Source organism: Lytechinus pictus, chromosome 15 (genome assembly GCF_037042905.1).
Source record: "Lytechinus pictus isolate F3 Inbred chromosome 15, Lp3.0, whole genome shotgun sequence".
In the NCBI taxonomy this organism is placed as follows: Eukaryota; Metazoa; Echinodermata; class Echinoidea; order Temnopleuroida; family Toxopneustidae; genus Lytechinus; species Lytechinus pictus.
The window spans coordinates 9523435-9547052 of record NC_087259.1 but is presented as its reverse complement, the minus strand read 5'-3'; the positions used below and the strand labels follow the sequence as shown (position 1 = coordinate 9547052).

The 23618-nt window shown below is 36.8% G+C and overlaps 1 protein-coding gene across 1 annotated transcript in view; it reads left to right on the top strand.

The window, feature by feature from the left end:
• The window catches only part of LOC129277719 (laminin subunit beta-1-like), a 61280-nt gene that overhangs the window by 8146 nt on the left and 29516 nt on the right, over positions 1 to 23618 (top strand). The window contains exons 2-16 of the mRNA XM_054913867.2: positions 750 to 1465; positions 3699 to 3920; positions 5529 to 5649; positions 6290 to 6457; positions 8056 to 8211; positions 8929 to 9041; positions 11146 to 11364; positions 12504 to 12650; positions 13227 to 13356; positions 14082 to 14185; positions 14595 to 14775; positions 15451 to 15600; positions 16834 to 16965; positions 22082 to 22205; positions 23205 to 23344. Coding sequence (XP_054769842.2) covers positions 791 to 1465; positions 3699 to 3920; positions 5529 to 5649; positions 6290 to 6457; positions 8056 to 8211; positions 8929 to 9041; positions 11146 to 11364; positions 12504 to 12650; positions 13227 to 13356; positions 14082 to 14185; positions 14595 to 14775; positions 15451 to 15600; positions 16834 to 16965; positions 22082 to 22205; positions 23205 to 23344 — 2782 coding nt within the window. The 5' untranslated portion in view covers positions 750 to 790. The remainder of the gene's footprint in view (positions 1 to 749; positions 1466 to 3698; positions 3921 to 5528; positions 5650 to 6289; positions 6458 to 8055; positions 8212 to 8928; positions 9042 to 11145; positions 11365 to 12503; positions 12651 to 13226; positions 13357 to 14081; positions 14186 to 14594; positions 14776 to 15450; positions 15601 to 16833; positions 16966 to 22081; positions 22206 to 23204; positions 23345 to 23618) is intronic.

Here is a 23618-nt window from a genome sequence, read left to right as displayed (position 1 = left end):
GTTGGGATTGTGTTATCTCGAATGACATACCATTGATCGCTTTATTGTCGGATTTGTGAGTGTGACTGTGACATAGAGGTTGTTTTGGTCTCGTTTTAGCGCAATATCACGTCATACATTTTGACATATTTGCCCTCTTTCTAAGCAAATTATGACACCAATACTATCATGAAGCATATCGATGTTTTCGCTTATATATTCTCTTTCATGCAGAATGTTGACATTGTGTATTAATTGCTGTTATGTATAAAACAGTTGAGGATTCATGAACAAATACTCTGTTTTGAATTATAATTTGCATAATGTATGCAAATTAGGTAATAATAAACAAGGATATCTCAATCATTTTATGACATTTTTCTTCCCTTTCTTACCCTAAGTCTTTATTTCCAATTTTAGGGCAGTTCTGGTTAAATATATAATCTTAAATACTTGTTTTCACTATATCGACATAATATGCAAATTTATGCAAATTACTTGCTTATTTGCATAGATACAGCGTGTCTCTTTGGATAAATCTTTTTCTTTTGACTCAAGGAACATTTGTGCCAATTGGGACATTTGTACTCAAAAATGCAGCGGTCAACCTCTTAGCAAGTCTACTATGGCTGTCGCAAGAGGAACTCTTTCTCAATTATCATTGGAATATTCATTTTTGTCCAATTTTGTTTATAAACTAAATTGCTTAGAACTACAATTATTTGATTTTTATTAAAATTAAAATGTTTTCACTCTTTCCACATTTGCAGCAATCTTTTCAGTCTTGAAGTTTTCAAGGACAACCATCAAGATGAACTTATTTCAAAGGACTAGTACAAGTATAAGTAGAACATTAATGATGAGGCCTGTCTCGACAGTGATTCTTTTTTTACTTGCCTTGCCTTCTTGCCCAGTGTATAGTCAGGGAGCTTGCAACCGAGCATGCTATCCACAGTCTGTAAACTTGATCGATGACAATTCCTTCAGGTTGGTCACGACAGACTCGACATGCGGCAGTCCCCCATCAGAGTTCGATATTCCCGTCGCCAGCAGTACGGGAGACACATTCATGACAATATTGTGCAATGCATCCGATCCGGACGCATCTTATCCTATCGAAGCTGCCTATGATTTCACGTCGATGACATTCTTCGGTCAGGTGTTCACGTCGCCGCTGTTGGACACGTGGTGGCAGTCGGACAGTGAAGCGTCTAACGTTCACCTTGACCTAACCCTCGGGAACGAGTTCCTGTTTCAAAGGACGGTGATCTCGTTTCGGAGTTACCGGCCAGCAAGTTTGGTTATCGAGAAGACGGCTGATGGAGGGGCGAACTGGAGTCCCTTGAGATACTATGCTGGAAACTGTGCTGAGACATTCCCAGGCGTCCCTCTGATTTCCACTGGCTTCAACTTCACGGCAGACTGCACGCAGGAATATGTCTTTGGACACGGTATGACTGAAGCAGATGGAGAGAATATTCAAAGGGTTTGTATCAATCAATTACTTTGTTCTTACAATTAATTTTGTTCTTATTGACCCTAGCCTAGAGGACCTTGTGATTATATTTTTTTAATGATTTTGATATATTGTCATTACAGCACGGAGCCTAGACACGCATATGGGACTGTGCCTAGCGAACTTTCTACACAAGAAGAGAATTCCCTTCATATTTAACATTGCAACTGCTGATCACATTTTAAACTAACAAGTAACATTTTATTAAATTATATACCTTTTATACACCTAATGCGTATCAAGGTATGACCATTTCGCACAAAAAATCAGAAAAGTGAGAGATGTTTCTTACCAGACCGATCTCGTGTATCCAATCGTAAAGTAGACTTGATCCTTGAACCAATTTGTTATGACATAGCTTCGATGAGCCGTTTTGAAGAACAATTTATAATTTAAAATTATTATTTAACAAATGATAAGATTGAAATTTTGATTGTAAATTACCGTATTATTATAATAATGATTATTTGAATATTGATTGTAAATAATTATTATTATAATAACAATTATTTACAATCAAAATTTAGATTTTATTATTTATAATGTCATGTACATGTAGTGCTAACAGATTTTTTAAAAACATAAACAAGGCCATTTAAAAGTTTTTGTCACAACAACAGCAAAATAAACACACAAAGAGCCCAAATTGTAGGATTTATTTTTATTTGTATGTTTTATTGAGTCAACAAAGTTTAACAAAAATAACAAATCAAACATAATTACAATATTTACAAGTAATCATAACATCATTAGAAGAAAAATATATAAGTAATGGAAAATACCACAAAAAGTGGAAAGTTTTATTCAGTGACACAGAGACTTTTACACAGCAACTTTGATGGCAAGTATTTGTTTGCTCATACAGAGCTAACAGGAGACACATAGACAAAACGATAACAAAAAATAAAATTAAAATTTCCATTTCTTGAAATGAGCCAAGAGTTTGTGTCTTTTTTTTGGCTAAACAATATTCAATTTCTTTTTTTTTTGTAGGAAGTTTTTGCTCTTCAATACTTTATGGTCTATTAGAGTTCACTCTGATCCCAAATTTTTCCTCAGCTTTCTCTGATTTTAATTTTGGGTATAAAAGAAGTGAAAAGTTCTTCATTTCAAGTACCAAAATATGGAAATGTTATGAAAGTTCTAGACCTAATTATAATAATAATTCTATTTTTTTAAATACTGTATATAGCTTTCACATAGGCCTACTAATTTCTGTAGGCTTCAGACGAGTGCTGACTTGCGTAGATGGGGAAAGTATCGGCAGTCCAAGAGAATGGGAATGTACAATAGGAATGGGAATGCCACGCTGCCGATACTACCCCATCTACAGCGAGTCGGCTCTAGTCTGAAAAACCCTGCAGAAGCGAGTAGGCGAAAGCTCACAAGGTAACAACCAAATTGATTATGAAAAGATGAAATTTTATTATTATTATTTTATTTTAAAGTTACCAATCAGATGAATCTTATTTTGGATACTTACGATGGAAATTCTGTACTGTCTGAGCAAAAATCTTAATTAAGGTAGATCAATATCTACCCAATGATGTTTGTTTTAGTCAGTTGAGATTTTATGTATACAGTGAATCAGAGTAGGCTTCTGGTGTTATCTTTGTGCACTCACAGTGAAAATGTTGCAATGTTTACCTTTTTGGCAACAGCTGGAGACTCGGTTTTGCCTTTACAACAGTGATTTTTTTGTTCTCACTCTCTTCAATTCCGAGCACAGTTTAATCATTCTTGCAAGATAAGAAAAATTTTGTTCTCATTATTAGACATATGTACATGTAGGCCACTTGTTTTGTATTTTTTTTATTTGATACGAGGAATTTGTTACATATTACTTTTGTAATACATGTATGTTGTACAGCAAAGTTTTGGCAAAATGAAAATAAATATAAGACTTATTTCCAAATAAACACCAAACTACATGTTTATCCTGTCAAAGATCTACATGTATATATATTAAGATTAAATAGGCCCATGCATGATTAACCTAACAATGTTACCGCAATATTGTTTGCCACTTTTTTTAAAGGAACCCATAATTGTGCTATTTCTGAAAAATCATTTGGTAGAAATCATATTTCTTTGTAAGTACATGTATTGTTCATTTCTGTGAAGGTTTTATTTTCTGTTGTTACCGGTAACATATTTTATTTTTAAGCATTGCCGTAACTACTGTTCACTTCATATTTCTCAGGTAATTTACAATCCAGTCCAAGAGTTAGAGGAGCTGTACTCTGAATACGAATACCAGCGCTACTTTGCTCTCACCGGTCTGCGGATCACACTTGTTGAGCCTGGCAACCTGGAGTCCGTCAGTCAGGAGTCTCTGCCGAGGCGTAGCTTCTTTGCCGTGGCAGACTGGATTGTAGAGGGGCAGTGTCTTTGCTATGGTCACTCTGCTTCCTGTGTAGGCACGGTAAGGCCTGAGAATAGGGAGATTTCACTCTATAACAGATTCAAGAACATAAAAAATATATTGTCAAATTCCCTTCATAACATACAAAGAATAACCAAGAAGCCTTCGTCAAAAAATGGGGATTCGAAACAGCAGTTTCATCCTAGAATATGACAAATGACATACTGTATTTGCAATTTTTTGTCAGCTCCAAAACTTATAGGACGAAACTGCTGTACTGGTTCACAAATTTTTGACAAAGACCTCCCAGCTGTTCTTTGTCATTTGACGGGCATTTTTAGTACTGTTTTCTTGAATCTGTCATGCGTCGTTAAAGGTCAAGTCCACCCCTGAAAAATCTTTATTTGAATAAATAGAGAAAAATCAATCTAGCAGAACACTGAAAATTTCATCAAAATCGGATGTAAAATAAGAAAGTTATGGCTTTTAAAAGTTTGCTTATTTTTTCACAAAACAGTGATATGCACAACTCAGTGACATGCCAATGAGAGAGTCGATGATGTCACTCACTCACTATTTCTTTTGTTTTTTATTGTTTGAATTTTACAATATTTCATTTTTTACAGATTTGACAATAAGGACCAACTTGACTGAACCATAGAGTATTAAGCAATGCTAATTCCACATGTTCAGGAGGAATTAATCATTGTTTCACTTGACAATGAGGAGAAAATTAGAATATTTCATATTTCATATAATAAAATACAAAAGAAATAGTGAGTGGATGACGTCATCAGTCTCCTCATTTGCATACTGACCAGGATGTGCATGTAACTGTTTTGTGAAATTAAGCGAAACTTTAAAATGTCATAACTTTCTTTATTTTACATCCGATTTTAATGAAATTTTCAGTGTCATGCTTGTTGGATTTTTCTCTTTTTATTCAAATCAACTTTTTGTTGGGGTGGACTTGTCCTTTAAACTCCCTAATTCCATGCAATCTGATACAATTCATTTAGTTTTGATTAGAGCTGAGGCCGACCAACAGGCCCTCTGGGTGCCACAGCAAATACTCCTACTGGTGTTTAAAGTCTTGAATGGCCAAGCTCCTCGTCATTTTCCAGAATCGTTTCCTTAGAAATACATTCAACCACAAAGAACCTGCGAAGTGGTCATGGTAGATTCCTTTTGAAAATACCCTAAGATACAAGGGCAACTGTTAGAGATTACAAGTGCATTCAATCAACCATTTCCCATTACTATTATAATTCACCTGATCAAGGTAGCCATGCTAAAGCCAGGGTAATAATAATAACATCATCATGTCAAGCAGGGCCCGCTGGGAGAACAGTTTTTAGAACTGAAGTGGATTCCCTGGGTAAAATATGACATTGTTCCTGTTTTCAAATCGTTATTGAAGACCATCTGTGTAGGGGAGCATTCAAGTAGATCATCATTTTAAATGTGCACTATTCAAACAACAGTACCATATCACAGTAGATTTAATATGTCTGTATATAAATCAGAGAGGATGCTTTTGATATTTTGCAAGTATTTTTTCAATGGGTTAAAAACAAGAACTACAAATGGAACAATGTAAATGATGTAAACTGCTTCAATTTTTTTTTCTTGCCTGAAGTTTCTTTTTTTAATGTCTGTCATATAAAGAATGAAGCAGAATGCAGTTGCCAACATAACACAGCTGGACCTAACTGTGATTCATGCCTCCCCCTCTACAACAACAAACCCTGGCAAGCAGCTGTGGGATCAGAGACCAACGCTTGCGAAGGTAAGGTCTTCAAGCTACAACAATACCATAAAGAACCATTTTCTTTGTAAAAAATCACCTTCAGCCACCTTCTGGGCAATTCCATAAAATGATCAACCTTTTTGTACATCCGACCCCCATTTTTCTCTAGTCTTCACTTCATAAACTGACCAAGTCATGGTCAATTAGAGAACATTACAGACTGTCAAAAGAACAAAAAATCAGAGACAAAAAATTTCATTAAGTTCCCACATATAGGGGGTCGGACGTAGATATTTTATGGAATTGCCCTTTTGTATTTCAAAAGGCTTGGCATTGAAGTTTGAAATCTAAAATGCTGAAATTATTACCCATAATGCAACATTCTATAAAGCAGTGTATCTTGTAATAGTGGCCCACTTGAATGATAACATTCTAATTCAGTACCCGATACATTAATATCAATGTGATCATGTTACCAAGTTACAAAACAACCACGGAATTAGTGTCTCAATACATTTTAGTGTATCTAATTCTAATACTATTTTGTGTAGTAGTAATAATCATTATTGCAAAAGGTGTATTTCAAAACTAACTATTTATAGCACACATTCAATGAGAAACAGTTCTCATTGTTGGTCAGGTCGCTCTCCCTTTTACGGTTTGTTTCTTCCTTTTCCAGATTGCGGTTGCAGCGGAAGAGCGCAGAGTTGCGTGTACGATGAGGTCAAAGGTTACGGTGTTTGCCAGGACTGTCAGGAGAATACCTCTGGCGACAAGTGTGAGGTCTGCTTAGCAGACTACTACCGGAATCCTTACACTGACCCTACCTTCAACGACACTTGTATTGGTAGGGTGTTTTTTTTAAATCAAATATTAACCCTTTATCTACTTGAGCCTTGCGGGCCCTGTTTGAAGTCTGTGGGAATTACAGAATTCAGTAGTATATAGGTTGAATCAATGTACAATAAATGCGATTGTTATGTTTATATAGCCATGTGTGTGTACTAATTCCCATCCATCTTCATGAAAATCCCTAATTAAAGTTTATATGAATGTTTGCTGTGTTTTATCTAATAACATCCAATTCTAAACCATTTTCAACTAATCTATTTCTCCCCCCCCCCCCATTGTGTTTGAAAAAATGCTGGCAGCCAATACACAAAAGCTGTTTGTAAGTTGTGAATGACTGGTGACCATTTCTTACAACTGTTAAATGATGTATCCCTATGCAGCTGACTTACAGAAGCACCTAAGAAACATGTTCCCGTCGTTTGTAAATTCTCACATAACTTTACCTTTCTTCTATGATTCAATTTTTTTTTCTGTATTCATTTTGATTACTGGAAAAGAGTAATTATAGATATTCAAGTAAAATTGACATTTTACACGATACCCCTTTCATTATTGTTTCCTTAGAACCATATGTACATTGTACATGTACTTTGGAATAAGGTGGTTTGATTTTAATAGTACTAACTGGTGTTTTGCGATAAAGGTCATGATAAGGGCCTTGTCATTGATGGATTCTACCAGCTGATTTATAAAAAACAGAAGTTGGAAATAGTTAAATTGATCCAATCATGGAAGCTTTGTTTAATGTGACAGTATAGGGACAATGATTTTCAGTTTATTGGTAAATAAAAACAGAAAATCTGTTTTAGTTATTTACATCCGAGTTGTTTTTCATTGTGTTTTAATATGTTAATCAGAATGGTTTTCTTGTCACATAGTATTACATGTCATCATCATAAAAGGCCATCTCATTATCAAACAGTAACTCTACCCATGTTGTTCACCTGTATATGATTATGTTTCCCCCAAAATGTATATCCCACTACTAACCCAATTCTTTGTACTCGGCATGTTTTCTTATTTACCGTAACAGATGTGGATTCCCCTTTCCCCTGTGTACAATATTGCTGGCGTAAGTAACGGCCAATATATGTACATGTACAATTTTATATAGATGTTTGAAAGTATTCACTCTGTGGGGGTGTAACATCACACATTTTATGCAAGTTCTGAGCATTGTAATAAACTAACACTGAGAAAATGTGACGCCATGTTTAGTGGATCAGAACAAATCTATATATTACAGACATTGTTAGGATATATCTTATACATGTATGAGGATGGGATGGAACTTGCATGTAGTTGTTGGATAGATCAAATGGTTTATATTTGAAACTGTTCTCGCTATAGATATGTCTTTAAAGTTGACAAGTTATGTACCATGTTTGGTGTTTAAGCTAAACTGTAGCAATCTATTGGGTATTGTCATATGATTAATCAATACATGGTAACCGTCTGACTTTTCTTGTGTTGAGAGGGATTTTCAAAATTCCAATTTCATTGTGTACATGTATGTATAATTGTTCGATTTTGTAGTTGATTCTGTATTGATAGTAAAAAAAATATATATATATTTGTTTTTTCTTCTTCCAGCTTGCAATTGCACTGTAGAGGGCACTGTTCCAAACAGCGTCTGCAACGAGACCAACGGGCAGTGTGCCTGCAAGGCCAATGTTCAGGGGCGAGCATGTGATGAATGCAAGGATACATTCTACAATTTGCAAGACTCCAATGATCAAGGCTGCCAAGGTATGTTAAAAAAAAACCTATTTTCATGTCAGGGACCGGTTTCATAAAGCTTGTTTTAATAACAAATTTACAAAACAATTAAAAGCTACTGAAATCATTCAATCTGATTGGCTGATTGATATTGTTATTAGAACAAGTCCTTATGAAAGGGGTCCCTGTTTGTTTGTTTCACATATCAATTTGGTTCGAGTGATGGGGGGTGGGGCTTCATATATGTAAGATTATTATTTAAGATCTGGGGTCCGTAACACACAGGTTAGCAATTAATCGTACGCTTGATTTTCACGATTGATTGTACATTGTAGTAAATGCAATCAATCGTAGAAAAATGTTCTACGATCATTGCTAAGCTTTGTGTTACTGGCCCCTGATGTAGTAATGCACAGCAGGCTTGTTGCGTACCCCATCGAATGAAAGTGCTTTGCCTTCTTAAGAAGCCCCCTGCCCGTTACAGCTGCAAAAAGTTACGGTGCGCTGAAGTCAAAGTGATGTATATAGTAGGAAGAGTCTATCTAGGCAAGATATGACATCTTGGGGGTGTTTCGCAAAGGGCAGAGGGCACATTGTGCACTTCCCCATATCAATCATTCTGATTACGCGTTAGATACATGAGCATTGGCGTTTAAACCCGACTCTATTAAGGTCACACTTAACTCTGTGAAACCCCCCCCCCCCCCAGATGGCTTTGATAGACATATCACATTTCTTTTTTCTCAGAGTGCGACTGTGATTCAGTCGGGACGATCAGAAACATCAACCTTTGTAACAAGACTACAGGAGAGTGTATATGTAAAGACAATGTGATGGGAACCCGCTGTGACCAGTGTCAGGTAAGTAAGGAGGCCGGCGGCATGTTGCGGAAAGGGTTGCCATTAACCCTTTGAACCTGAAAGGCTGGAAAACCGACCGCGCAGTGGACTTCCAAATAGCCACAAGGCTGGAATATGCCTACTGACCCAAAGCCACGTGACTTGAAAAACATGGGTTATACATGTACATGTAAATGTCACTTGGGAGGTGATCTTTTAAAACTGACGTCATCTTGCGAGTTCGTTTAGGGATATTCAGGCTATAATTTCAGTCCATAATGGTATTGATTTCAGAAGGATTTTTAGCATTAAAAATAGCCACAGTGTGGCATGTGTGGTAATACACAGTGCAATACACTGTGGGTCATCTGCCGACTATGGGGAAGCTATTGAGCAATCTTACTTCAGTCAAAAGATGATAGTCCGTACAAGAAGCTTCACAATTTGAGCCGGTCTGGGCTGGGTACCAGTGGGAGAAGATGCCACTTGGGCTCGACTCATGGGACTTTGCGAATGTGGCATGTGCATACAGATGTACATGTATAATACAGGGTAGGTTCATGCATGAGAAGACAAAAAAACGAAATAAATATGCAAATTATATATGCTCTGATCAGGAACTGAATAAAAGAAAAAATTAATTTAAAATCACAAAATTTGTTGAATAAACCCCATTTTACATTCTCCACTTCATCATTAAAGAGCATACAAAACGTGGCATGTTACTTTGGGGTAAGGGATATATATACTATAGTATTTAATTGATAAAAGTAAATGATACCTAAATTATATGAACAACCATGTTATCCCATTCAATTAAATCCTAACATTCCCTTTACCATGCACTTTCTATGAACCAAGATCAATACTTCAATTATCTACCACATAATCCTCATTCATAAAAACAAACAATAGGGGATTTTGCACTGCAATAATGTGCAAGGTCACTCGGGTTAATTTCTTTTATCACCAATTTCTAAAGCATTATTGATCCAATAGTTTTAAGTCAATAGAGAGCTACAGTACTCTGTGTATAAACCAAAAGGAAAGTCCCTTGGGAGATGCCATGTGGCATTGGGGCTGGAGAGTGCGTGTGGGGGGGGGGGGTGACTAAATGAAATGAAAGCCAGATGCTAAGGTCTCACTCATGACCGTAAGAATGTACATAATATGTTGAGTGTTTGCTGCAGGGGGGTATGAGTTGAAAGTCAAAATGGAATAACCTGGGGTTGCAATAGGATAGAATTTTGACAATGGTCTATTGAATAAAACCTTTGACCTAAACTTGGGCAGTCACTCCCCTTCCCTCCCTCTTTCCTATATTATCCATACATGCAGTAATAATAAGACTGCATTTGTATAGATAATGCAGGAAATGGGGAGGGAGAGGGTGTAATGTCCAAATTTTTAGGTCAAAATTCAGAAATTTTATTCAAAGTAAAGAAGAGGACAAAGGAGAGGTGGGTAGGGGGAATATAATCTCCTGCTTCATTTACTTGTAATGTATAGTGAAAATGATGATCTGGAGCCCGTCTTACAAAGAGTTGCGATTGATGCGATCAATCGCAACTATGGAAAGCCAGCAAAGTCAACATATAAATGCATGTTTGTTCAAAAGATTTTCTAGATATGAATGTACATGTATATCCATGAATTCATTGATTTCTTGACATTTTGGTGTGTTCTCCTTTGTTTGCAAAGGACATTTTGCATATTGTAGAAAATATTATGGCACTGATGGATTTCCATAGAGTTATGATTGATTGGATCAATCGTAACTCTGTCACTGTGTAAGACGGGGCCCAGGGGTTCGTTGCAGAAAGAGTTGCGTTTAAACGCAAGTAAAAATAATCAATCGCAAGTCCAAAATGCACAGTGTTGATTGGTTGAAAATCAAGTTGCGCATGATTTTTAGAGTTGCGTTTGATTGCAACTCTTTCTGCAACAGGCCCCAGATTTACCACCAAATTTACATTTTCTTCGTGAAATTAGAATACAGATGTATTTTTTTGGTAGGAGTTTTGCCTTTCATTGGTGTTTGAATGTATTGTAAATGGTGTGGATTATCATTTCTCTCCAAATATTTCACTGTCTTTCCATTATAATGCTATCAAATCTTTTGCAGACTGGCACGTTCAATCTCGACCCCTCCAATCCAAAAGGCTGCACGTCGTGCGATTGCGACCCGGGAGCGGCCATCAGTGGATCATGTGACCCCGACACGGGGGCGTGCACCTGCAGGCCGAACGTGATTGGCCGTGCATGCAACGATACTGCTCCAGGATTCTATGTACCGAGATTGGATGGAATAAATATGGAGGGTGAAGTCGCCGCTACTGATCAGGTACGTGTATATCATTTGTTGGCATCAGTTAACCCATTTGCCCCTGAAATCTGTGACTCCCATAGGCTTTGTACAGGGCCTGTCCAGCTCCAGTTGGCAATGGGTTAAACAGGCTTATCTCTGTTATGATGAGATGCATGTGAGCCCAGTTGTCTTGAAATGATACGCATGGATATTTAAGTCCAAGGCCATAGAGATAAAAAAAATTGTCAATTGCCAATATCATACAAGTATTTTGATTGGTCAATATGGGTATTTTGAACAGTGTATTCATATCACTGCAAATTTGATTGGACATTGCAAGATTTTACAATCGACTGCAAACATTTGTATTAAGTGCTATATAAATGTTGCATATTATTATTATCATTATTAAATGTCATTTTCCAAAAGACTGATCTTGAGTTAAGTGGAGTTGTTTGTTCAGAGTCAAGCTACATGATTTACAAAATGCATTGTTGCAATATTTTAACCCCTAGACAAATATCGCAACTACACAGTTGTACAAAATTGTATGACTGCTACACTTTCTAACTTTTTATTTTCTAGTCTTGTGCATCTTTTGAGACCATATCTTTGTGAAAATTAGATGTAACTTTAAGATGCTCTACAACTATGTATACATGCTTGTTATCGCCAAATTCGCTCAAAAACATATAGTGTAAAAACTCAATGCAGATTGTGTTATCAATAAAAAAATCATAAATGTCTTGCTTATTTTGGAATTGATTTATTTTATGCTGTTCAAATTGGCTATTAGGCGTAGTGGCTTTAACAAATTCATCTGGGGCCCGTCCTACAAAGAGTTGTGATTGATCCGATCAATTGCAACTATGGAAAGCCAGCAAAGTCAACATATAAGATGCATGTTTGTTCAAAAAAATGTCTAGATATGAATGTATATCCATAAATTAATTGATTTCTTGACAATTTGGTGTGTTCTCCTTTGTTTACAAAGGACATTTTGCAAATTTCCTGTAGAAAAAATTATGACACTGGTGGATTTCCATGGAGTTACGATTGATTGGATCAATCATAACTCTTTGTAAGACGGGGCCCAGATTCAATTATTTTCTTAGCCTTTTTCCCTCTGATTGATGTATGATTCTCATTTACTACGCCTTGCATTCTTCTACCAGCCTTCCAGGATTGAGGAGAGATCGCTTGGTGAGGGCGCCCTTCACACTGGCCCTGGTTTCCTGGTGGTGTCTCCGTCGACGGTGATTACACTGAGCAGCATGACTGTCCCTCGAACGCAGAATTATGTCCTTGCTATAAGATACGAGGTGAGAAATTATTCTTTCAGCAATAGAAAAATAATAGTAGAAACTTACTGTATTCTGAAAAACGTTTTATTGGACACTTCAACATAATATTATTATTATTATTAATGTTATTATTATTATTATCACTATGGTCATTATTATTATTATTATTGTTATTATTATTGTTGTCGTTGTTATTATTATTATTATAATAATTATTATAATTATTATTATTTATGTACTGCGCTTTTTCCAAATTGGCCCAAAGCGCTTACAACAACAAAAGAACACATCAAGTATATTTAACATGATCACTCAGTTCATGGTTTTTGTAAAGAAAAATTCATTGTAATAGCCCCGAGGGGATTTAATTAAACATTTGTCATATGTAAATTTTATCATGTTAATTTCAATGTTATCAGCTGACAACCTGTCCTTCCTTTGGAGAGACTGCGAAGAATTGCTCTCCGACTGTTACTCTGGTAATAGCTTGGTACTTGCATTCCTATGTTTTTTTATATGTGATCTCATGTTTTTACTCAGGGCTGTTCTATGACCGATTTGAGTCTGAATATGTACTTGTTTATTTCATCCTAGACCTTATCTAATTGGAGTGATGTCACAATAGAAGTCGACCAGCAGAATCCGATAGCATTTGAATGTCAAGGATCATCAAACCCCGGGACCTCATCAACTCCAGTCAGCCTTCCAGCAGCAGAGTATGGAGGTAACATAACCATACTTCTCTATTTACCCAAGCAGAGATATTGTGGATTAGTGGTTAACTCTCCAGAATTTGAACCACAAGATTCTGGGTTCAAACATTTTTCGTCATTTGCCGCTCTTTACCCAGGTGTAAATTGGTACCTGATATGCTTGATGGGAAGTGAATCTAGGGAGGCATTAATATTTATTGTAATATGCCAAGCAGTGGAAATGGATCTTTTGCTGGATTTCTGCATGTACCAAGGAGTGTTAAAAGTGCATAAATTGCGGGCAAGCCATGATCCAATGACTTTTGTGGTTTGGCATTGACTGAGGTAATAGTGCCTAAGGACCACAAATGTCACAAACTGACGGAAACGAATGCTGTAGGAGGTACAAATTATCAATTATTATTTTATTATTTTTCATTTCTGTTGAAGCTACTGGGAATTTGATAATATCTCTAAGAAAATGTATAAGTGTGGTATTTTTTATCACAGGTTATATAGATTTTTGTGCACACTGCAACTTTCTTTGTGGGGAAAGTAAGCAAATAGTATGTCAATTCACAACATTTGTTGAATTCTTTATGAAATGTTTTATCTTGTCCTTTTGTTCTTAATGTGATTAACAGGTATCTACATGTATTATCTATCTGAGTAATGCCTTGCTGGAGGTGTCCCTTACAATGTGACCATTCTAATAAAAAAGTTTTCTCTTGTTTCCATCTGTTCTTGTGATTAACAGGCGTATATGATCTGTCTGAGGGATGCCTTGCTAGAGGTATCCCTTACGATGTCATCATCAGGTTGGGAGTACCAGACACTCAGGAACAGTTCCTCTTGGACTCGGTAAGATTATGAAAGTACAGAGCTGCCAGTTATAACAATCCATGATTGTTTTGAATTTCAGAACGCTTCGTGATATTATGTATGTTTGCACAACATTTATGAATTTGAATACATGATACATGTATATACAGTACTTGCTCCAATAGTACCAGTATATAATTTTCTAGTCGTTTTATAATCCCTTAACGGAAAATCGCAGATTCTTAATTGGCATCGCTGAATCAATACTATGTGTACCCACCAGAAATATGGCATATGATGGGGGGGAAGAGGGAGGGGGTAGGGGGAGATGTCACATGAAGTTCATCCTAAATAACTTGATATGAGAGAAATAAGCTATCATTACTGCATAATCATGAAGTCAAAGCGATCTGAAACATACTGACAGTTTTCTGTCGTCCAATTTTAGATTGTACTGCTGCCTGTGTTATCTGACCTGGAGGTCTACCAATCGAACCGAACTAGCCAGACTTTGCGAGCTGACATGGATGCGTGCTGGTCTGCAGCACTGTCGGCCCAGCACCCAACCAGGATGAACTGCTCAGATATCGAATTTGGAATCATGGCCGAGGTCTTTGATGGGGCTATAGGTAAAGGAGTGCTTAGTAGACTTTAAGAATGTGTAACGCCACAAATTTGCATGAATTTATATAACATCTGAGTTATACTTTACATTTTGAGTTGTATTTGACATGTAGTGAATTAATAATTGCTAAATCGATTTTGCATTAATATGTTAAGATTTTACGGGATTGAATTTAGTTTCCATGCTCATTTTTTCACAATAATAACTTTTGGATGATCAATGAGGTAGTTTCTCTCATGGATTTTTACTTCCTTTTTTTCTGATCACCCCTATTCTCTGAATATGTGACAATTTGTTAATATTTTGTTGTTATGCCTAATATCATGAATATGTTTGTATCTATGTGTTCAATTCAGTCACCAGCTGCTAGATAAATTTACAATTCAATTCAATTTACAATTCAAAATTAACCATGAATAATAATAATGGGGGCATTGTAAGAAAATTGTGAATAAATTGTAAGTTATAAATACATAAAAGTGCCCTATAGGAAAATAGCTATGCCTCTATTGAAATTTTATGATAGAAACATATTGTATCATGCTTGAAGATATGATTGAAAATTTACATCATACATTGTAGATTTTAAAGAATTTGATTTATTTGAACTTCCTGTTTGTGACAAATATTTTCTTCTTAATTTGATAGTAAGCCATATATTTTTAATATATATTTTCAGGTTGTGATTGCAGCTCTCTAGGGTCAGACAGTAATCCAATATGTGAATCTTACGGAGGTCAATGCCCTTGCTTGCCGGGGGTCACTTCCAGGTCGTGTGACACCTGCTCACCTTTCTACTACGGCATTGAATCAGGCAATGGATGCACAGGTGAGGGAACCAGGGCCCTGTCTTACAAAGAGTTGTGATTGATCGGATCAATCGCAACTATGGACGGCCAGCAATGTCAACATATACAATGCTTGTTTGTTCAAAACTTTTCTAGATATGGATGTATATCCATTAATTTATTGATTTCTTGACAATTTGGTGTGTTCTCCTTTGATTACCAAGGACATTTTACAAATTTCCTCTAGACAAAATTATGACACTAATGGATTTCCATACAGACACGATTGATTGGATCGATCGTAACTCTTTGTAAGACGGGGCCCAGGGCCATATCTCACTATGTGTTGTGATTGATCATATTAATCTCAACTATATGGAAATCCATCAATGTCATCTTTTTTCTTACTGGGAATTATCACAATGTCCCTTGTAATCAAATAGCAACATACTGAATTGTCAAGACAATGATAACATTGTGAGTATCATAGCTAGAAAATATTTGAACAAACATGCATTGTAGATGTAGGAGTTGCTGGCTTTCCATTGTTCTATCGGATCAATTGTAACTCTTTGTACTATTTTTATCACTAAGTCCTTAATAAATACATGTACATGCCATAAGTCCCTAGTGAATGTGGATATTCATAATTTGGCAATGGCCATTTCAACCTATTTGTTCCTATTTTGAACTAATTTGTCTGTAGTTGTGTATAGGAAAATCAGGAATGGCCCTTTGATTTTAAATTTATGTCTTTTTCTCTAATTTTTGTTGTTTTAATGTCAGAGTTCACGGGTATATAACTTTTTTGTACATCCCATTATAACAGAATTAAAAAGATTCTGTTCTATCGTAAGTCTTCAATAAAACCATTCTTCTATAATAGAATCAATTTATCAAGTCAGATAAATGTGTTGTTACATGTACCTCTTATAAGATGGCTCCAACAGATTTGAGTGAGGCAGAATTACCCTTACATTTACATCATTAAGAAAAGCAGTTCTTGATAAATCTGTGGCATGCGTATCTTCATTTCCTTCCGTTGTAATTCTCAACCTGACGAAGTTTAGGAATTTATATTACTTTACACACATTAATCTTTATTTCTTTAAATGAATTGAAAATTTTGTCACATTCGTTGACTGAAAATTGAACATTCAAAAGCAATATTTGATTCAATATCCTGAAATATATATTACATTATTGAGTAACAAAGTAACATACCTTGATTTATTGAAGATTTGTTTTTGCTATTAAATTCATTTTATTTTCAGACTGTGGCTGTAACTTAGAAGGTTCAATCACACAGTCATGCAACCAGACATCTGGAATCTGTGAATGTAAACTGAATGTTGAAGGAGACAAATGTGACACGTGTGCCACTGATCATTATGGCCTTTCGACAGGTAAGCAGATATTCTCCATAAGTGATAACCTGTGTACTTCATACATAAATATTGAGATACGTTAATCAGGGTGAGTGGTGGGGGTGCAATCACTGCTTTGCATCCCACATCAATACCATTTTTGTCTCGCCTGCACAGCAGAGCGAGTCTATAGGTGCCGTTTTTTTCGATGGCGGCGGCATCGTCAATTAAATCTGAACCGAAGGTTACCTTTTTGAAATGTCATCATAACTTAGCAAGTATTTGGACCTAGTTTATGAAACTTGGACATACGAGTAATCAAGTATAAGTGAACATCCTGTGTGAGCTTCAGGTCATGGGACGAAGGTCAAAGGTCATTTAAGATCAATAAGCTTTGGCCATGTTGGGGATATTTATTGTGGACATAAGTATCACTTAATATCGTCTTGCACAAGTCTCACATGATGAAGGTGAAATGTCATTTAGGGTATATACACTGTAGTATGTTATTATCATATGAATAGTTTTTATTGGGAATAATTATTCAATAAGCGTTTTCAAAGTCAGCACTGCTGCTACATTGAATAACATTATGCAGGCGTGACTGCTAGAGGTGTTCCACTTGTTCAATATTGACAATACTGGTAGTAAATTTTTTGCCAGAGCTTCATGGACAATAAACGTATTTCATGTGGGTTAGCTGCATGTGACTTGCTGCTGCTATGGGCCTCTTACCAATTTTCTGCACAGTAGACCTCTACCCCTTCAATCACCTACCACTCACCCGGAACAAGTTTCGACCATGTTCAAAACTTTGCTGCGGGTAAACCGGACTTGTGTGTGCACCTGCGGGAAACTACTTGCAAAATATGCGCTAAGCTCTATCAAGTGCCGGCGATCTGCCAAATTGAATGCCATTGAAATAAATATTGCTGTACAGCATAGAAAGTACATAAGGGCAAGTTTGCCCTCTTGACAGCCCAAATTGTCCCTAAAATTCTCTAAAGTTGCTTTGAGGCGACCATTCTTTTTAGAGTCGCCCCAAGATCTGTCTTGAATATTCAAGATTATTTTAAAAATCAATATTTTAACTACATTTATGGCAGAATGTTATTTTCTTTTACTGCATGATTGCTTGTTATCCCTAAAAAGTAGCCCTTGAAATTAAAGAAATAGCCCCCAAAATTCTTCAAATCGCCCCAATGTGGAAAAAAAAGTAGCCCCTAAAATAAAATGATTTCGTACCCTGTTGCTATAAAAAATATATATACTTTTCTCTTGCTCCATTCCATAAGAGGCCTCATTTATTCAATGTTTGGAAACCTATACCATTTACATGTACTATCAAAATAGTAGTGCCCTACGTGTACTTTACCATTGTGTAAATTTCACTTTATTACCTACCCAAGACACGTGTTTCCACAACGGTCAAACGTGTAGCTGCACTTGCCCTCCTCCTGATATACCAAAAAGACCTACATTTTTTGGTAAGTAGTATCAGATGGAAAATGGAATGAAAAAAATTAATTATTGTTTTGTTCTCTTGGACATGGCAAATATACATCACACTTGCAGCAATGGCTTGTACCCATCCTTCAGTGTACATTCCGTCCTGAATATAACTCTCTTTATATATTCCTCCTCCACTTGCTTCTTGTATTTCTTCTGTGCTCTCTGCCCTCCTCCTTGAAATGTTTACCTTATCTCAAAATTCCCTCTTAAATCTAAATGGGCTTTTAATAGGTTGAAATCCGCTTTTAAAGTTGATGTGGTTCCGAAGTAACACAATTATTTTCTGTTGGATATTGGGTTTTTTTCTCGATATAATTTGTTTTCTGTCACTTTTTTTTTAGGCATAATCACAAGGTTAATGGCTGAGATTTCAAAAATTGGGTAGGGGATGGAAGGAATCTACCCCTTTCCCTTTATCCCAGCCTAGTCAGAATTAAGATACATGTATGCTCATCATCTGTCCTAAAAAAACATACACCATAAACCTTTGCAGTCATGTCTTTTATCTCTCCAACCCCAAGCCACCATCTGCATCAATTCTCAATCTTTCCAATCAATCAACTTTGCACCACTTATCCCTCCCACCATTGCTTGCTGTATCCTAAATTTGCTTCTATCCTCTATCAATGTCATCTTCCTAAAAAAACTCCCCCCTCCTAGCTCACCATTATTGGCCCAAGATTCACTCTCCGACACCTTCCATTTCCAAAATCTTTTCCTCGGTCCTTCCAGTCTCCCCATTATCTCTCTTTGGTATCAGTTATTAGTTATTACTCTCCGACACCTTCCATTTCCAAAATCTTTTCCTCGGTCCTTTCAGTCTCCCATTATCTCTCTTCGGAATCAGTTATCAGTTATTACTTACCGACACCTTTCATTTCCAAAATCTTTTCCTCGGTCCTTCCAGTCTCCCATTATCTCTCTTCGGAATCAGTTATCAGCATCTTACTCATTAAATCATCTCTTGCACCCGCTGTAATCGTATCGATCACATTAGAAAGTATAAATGGCGACAGTACAGAGCCTTGATGCACACCCACCTCCCTATCGTGGAATTACTTTACTCTAAATATAAAGACCTGTTCACTTTATACGGAACTGAAACAACCTCCTAAATGTGTCCCACAGGGTAATAAAGTGTATTTACTTGAAAAATGTTTGAGCTTTATGTTACAGTGGCAGTTTGTGAAACAAATGCATGAAGCTAAATACCCCTTGAATATATTCTGTTGGAGAACGGCAAAGCGACAAACCTGTGATTTTTTTTCAATATTTACTATTAGGTACTGGTATGTTATATAGTAATGTATAGGGGATTCAGACTGAACAATTGATTGCTGAATTTGTACCGTTTGTACAGTTCACACTGAGTGTGCCTCTGATATTCTGAGAGAAGAATTTATTGCACTCCTGGTGGGTGAAAAGCGGTCCGTAAGTTAAAAGTGACTTTACAAGCAAATGGTGGTCCTTCTGGTAAATGATGCGCATGATAGTCCCGTAACACAAAACTTATCGATGAATAGCAAATATGAAAGAATTCTTCTGATTGGTTCCTGGTCAGTATTTTGAATTAAATGCGCATGTAACATTGGTCTTGATTGGTCACTCCATTTTTTAGCGATTTATTAGTAATCTGTGTTACAGAGCCCAGATTTTTCATTCTGTTTCTGTTTATGATATCTCGCGTAGGAATTGGCAGGACAGCATTTTTGCTGATAAACGCCAAGCTGGTATATAACCAATTACCGAGGAAACATTTTACGTCGAGGTTAATCATCAATCATAGTGGCTGACGTTATAGACGACAGATATCACTCTCGGGCCTTTTTATCAAAGTGGAGACAATGACAGAGTTGGGATTCGAACTCACAACCTTGCGATTATGAGTCCAATGCTCTAACCACTGGACCACACGACCCACTATTGGTGTTATAGTTCCTATTAAAGAAAGGATCATCTGTTGTTGAGAAAGTCACTCATATCTTTCGAACACCCACCTGAGACATCATCTGGAAGTCTTCACTCCCTACAACTTCTCCTTGGGCCTTACAGAACTCTTGTGGTAGAGTGATAAGACTTTCAAGCACATCTGGGCCCTGTCTTACAAAGAGTTACACTTGATCTGATCAATCTCAAGTATATGGAAATCCATCAATGTCATAATTTTTTCTTTAGAAAATTTGCTCAATGTCCTTTGAAAACAAACAGAAGCATACTGAATTGTCAAGAAAATAGTGAATGTATGAAATATACATCATTTGTAGAAAATATTTTGAACAAACATGTATTTTAGATGTTGAGGTTGCTGGCTTTCCATACTTGCGATTGATCAGATCAATCGTAACTCTTTGTAAGACGGGGCCCTGGGCCCTGTCTTACAAAGAGTTTCAGTGATCCAATCAACCGTAACTCTATGGAAATCCATAAGTGTCATAATTTTTTCTTTGGGAGATTGGCACAATGTCCTTTGTTAAAAAAGAGAAGCACAGTGAATTTGTAAGAAAACAATGAATGCATGAACATCATAGTTAGAAAATATTTTGAACAAACATGCATAATACACGTTGACGTTGCTGGCCGTCCATAGTTGAGTGGGTTTAAAGCAAGTGAGACCTACACTGTAGTAGCATTTGTGATTATTATTCATAGATGCAGGCTATGTTGCAATGGAAAACACTCTGTCCCTCGGATAGGACGTTAAATGGAGGCCCCTTGTAGAGGAGAGTCACCACCTTTGCACTTTAAGAACCCACTGCACTATTCGTATAAGAGTAGGGGGAAACCCCAGTGTAGTGGTCCACCTGCACTCCCCCCAATCAGTTATATCGGGAGGAGAGACCTGCAGGTCACTGTAGTGATTCAGTTCGCTTTTCGCCTCCCAGGCACAGGTGATGCCAAACATAATAATAATAATAATTAGCTTTTCATAATCGACAATATTTTGGGCATAACATGTTGCAGCGATATATGAACTTAATCATAAGACCATGTTCAATATCAGAATTTGATGAAATATCAAAATATCACCCAGCACTAGTATCCATATTTGGACCTCGTCTGGTGTACTGATAAGCAATGCCAGCGGTGACCCGGAGACCGCCTTGACCGTTTTCTGCTTTGATGTTTAGATCATAATTATTCCAGGAACTACTGTACATGTACTTGTCATGCGTACAGAACATATTTTATTGTATTTCACTACCAGCACACTATTTATAGTATTCACAAGCCTTTAGCTTTATTTAGCAACATGCAGTCTCTAAACTTGTATTCTGAGCACCAACATACCTGTTCTAAAATGTTTCACATCGTATTGTTAGATGAATTAATCATGATTCAGTTTGCCAGGTATTCCTAATTTGACTGGGCTATTTGAGACCAGGATATATGGGGAGGGGGGAGGGTCAATTTGATTTGCACAATTGTTATGAAAATATCCTGGTCTGAAATAGCCCAGTTAAATTAGGGTTAACCATGTTACAGGGCATCCCAGAAAAAGGAAAAGAAACCAGATTTATAAAGCATTTTTTAATTTAGAAAAAAATAGTAAATTATGGAAATCTTAAGAACCCAAGAAAGCAAAATTGTATTTTTTTAATTTTTGTGTGTGAATGGTAGCATATTTTCTTGTATCTTTTTGTAGGCACTGGTTGTGAACAATGCAGTTGCACACCAGAGTACTCTCTAGGGACGTCCTGCAACGATGATGGTCAGTGCTCATGCAAGACAGGAGTTGGAGGCCTACGTTGTGATCAATGCGCACCAGAGTAAGAGCCAAAAAGTTTGCTTCTGGGGCCCGTTGCAGAAAGAGTTGCAATCAATCGCAACTCTAAAAATCACGCGCAACTTGATTTTCAACCAATCAACAGCGCGCATTTGGGACCTGCGATTGATTTTTTAGCTTGCGTTTAAACGCAACTCTTTCTGCAACGGGCCCCTGATCTTGAAATTTCCATTTGTTTTGTTTAGGGACTAGGGTCCTATTGCATAAACGTTACTATCATGGTGACCTTGCCATCCACTGGTAACTACCATGGTGACAGTGCTAAGCAGCCAATTAGAATGAAGGATTTCATGAAAGATCCACTGGATAGCAACATTTATATGATACTTTTATGCAACAGGGCCCTCTGGTTCTGGTAGGCATTGGCTAAAAGTAATTTACCCTGTAAGAACTTCTGAATTCTAAACTTCGCACATTGCCCATGGAGAGCTGCGAAGTAGTACTGATTTTCATGTATCTAGTACTGAAATATGAGAAGAATATTGATGGTTTAAGGTAAAATACTGATTTCCAAATTCCAGTTTCACGTGTTGTCCTATGGATTTTCTTTGGATTTCTTCCACACAAAATTACCGGTTTTCAGCTTTTAAAATACTAAAATGTTCTAATTCAGATTGGCAGCTCGGTCCGTGGCCCATCTGAGTATCCAATGGTTAAAATTGTGCTTAATATGTTGAATTCTGAATTCAGACATTCACATTCTTCACACAGGCCATTCGGTTCCCGTAGGCAGTGGCAGTGAATAAGTTTAATCTTTCGCCTACTGATATCAGAAGCTAAAAAAATCCACAGTATGTCAACAGGCAGGGTTCTCTGTATTAAAAATAAAAATAAGTCATTTACCTTATAATCAATATTAAGGAAATTTGCTTATCTGAATGTAGGTTTTGAATTGGGCAACCATGTATTTTTGTCATTCTTTCCTTTGGAAACCTGATATGTATCACACAGATTGTATTAACACAACTCTTTACCCTACCAGATTCTTTAATCTTACGACCGATGGCTGCTCAGAATGTAGCTGTAACACCATAGGGAGTGTGGACGGCAACTGCGACAGCCAAGGCCAGTGCAACTGCCTACCATCAGCCACAGGACTGCACTGTGATGAATGCCCTTCAGGTTAGTTTATTTACACTCCCTTCTTGCAATAAACCTCATGTAAGATGGTCAAGTGATGTCCAGAGTTCCACTATTACCCTAGCTCTCTTAGACTACCAAAGTCAGTTAGAAAATTTAATCCACTCCCCACATAAAAGCTCCAGACTATTTCAGAGCCTAGCCCAAACAATCCTCGGCATATTTTACAGTGTACACAGAGTTGTCACATGATATACCCACAGATTAAAGATAACTGTGGTACCAGTATCAACAGGAAAAAAATGTTCACAGAATT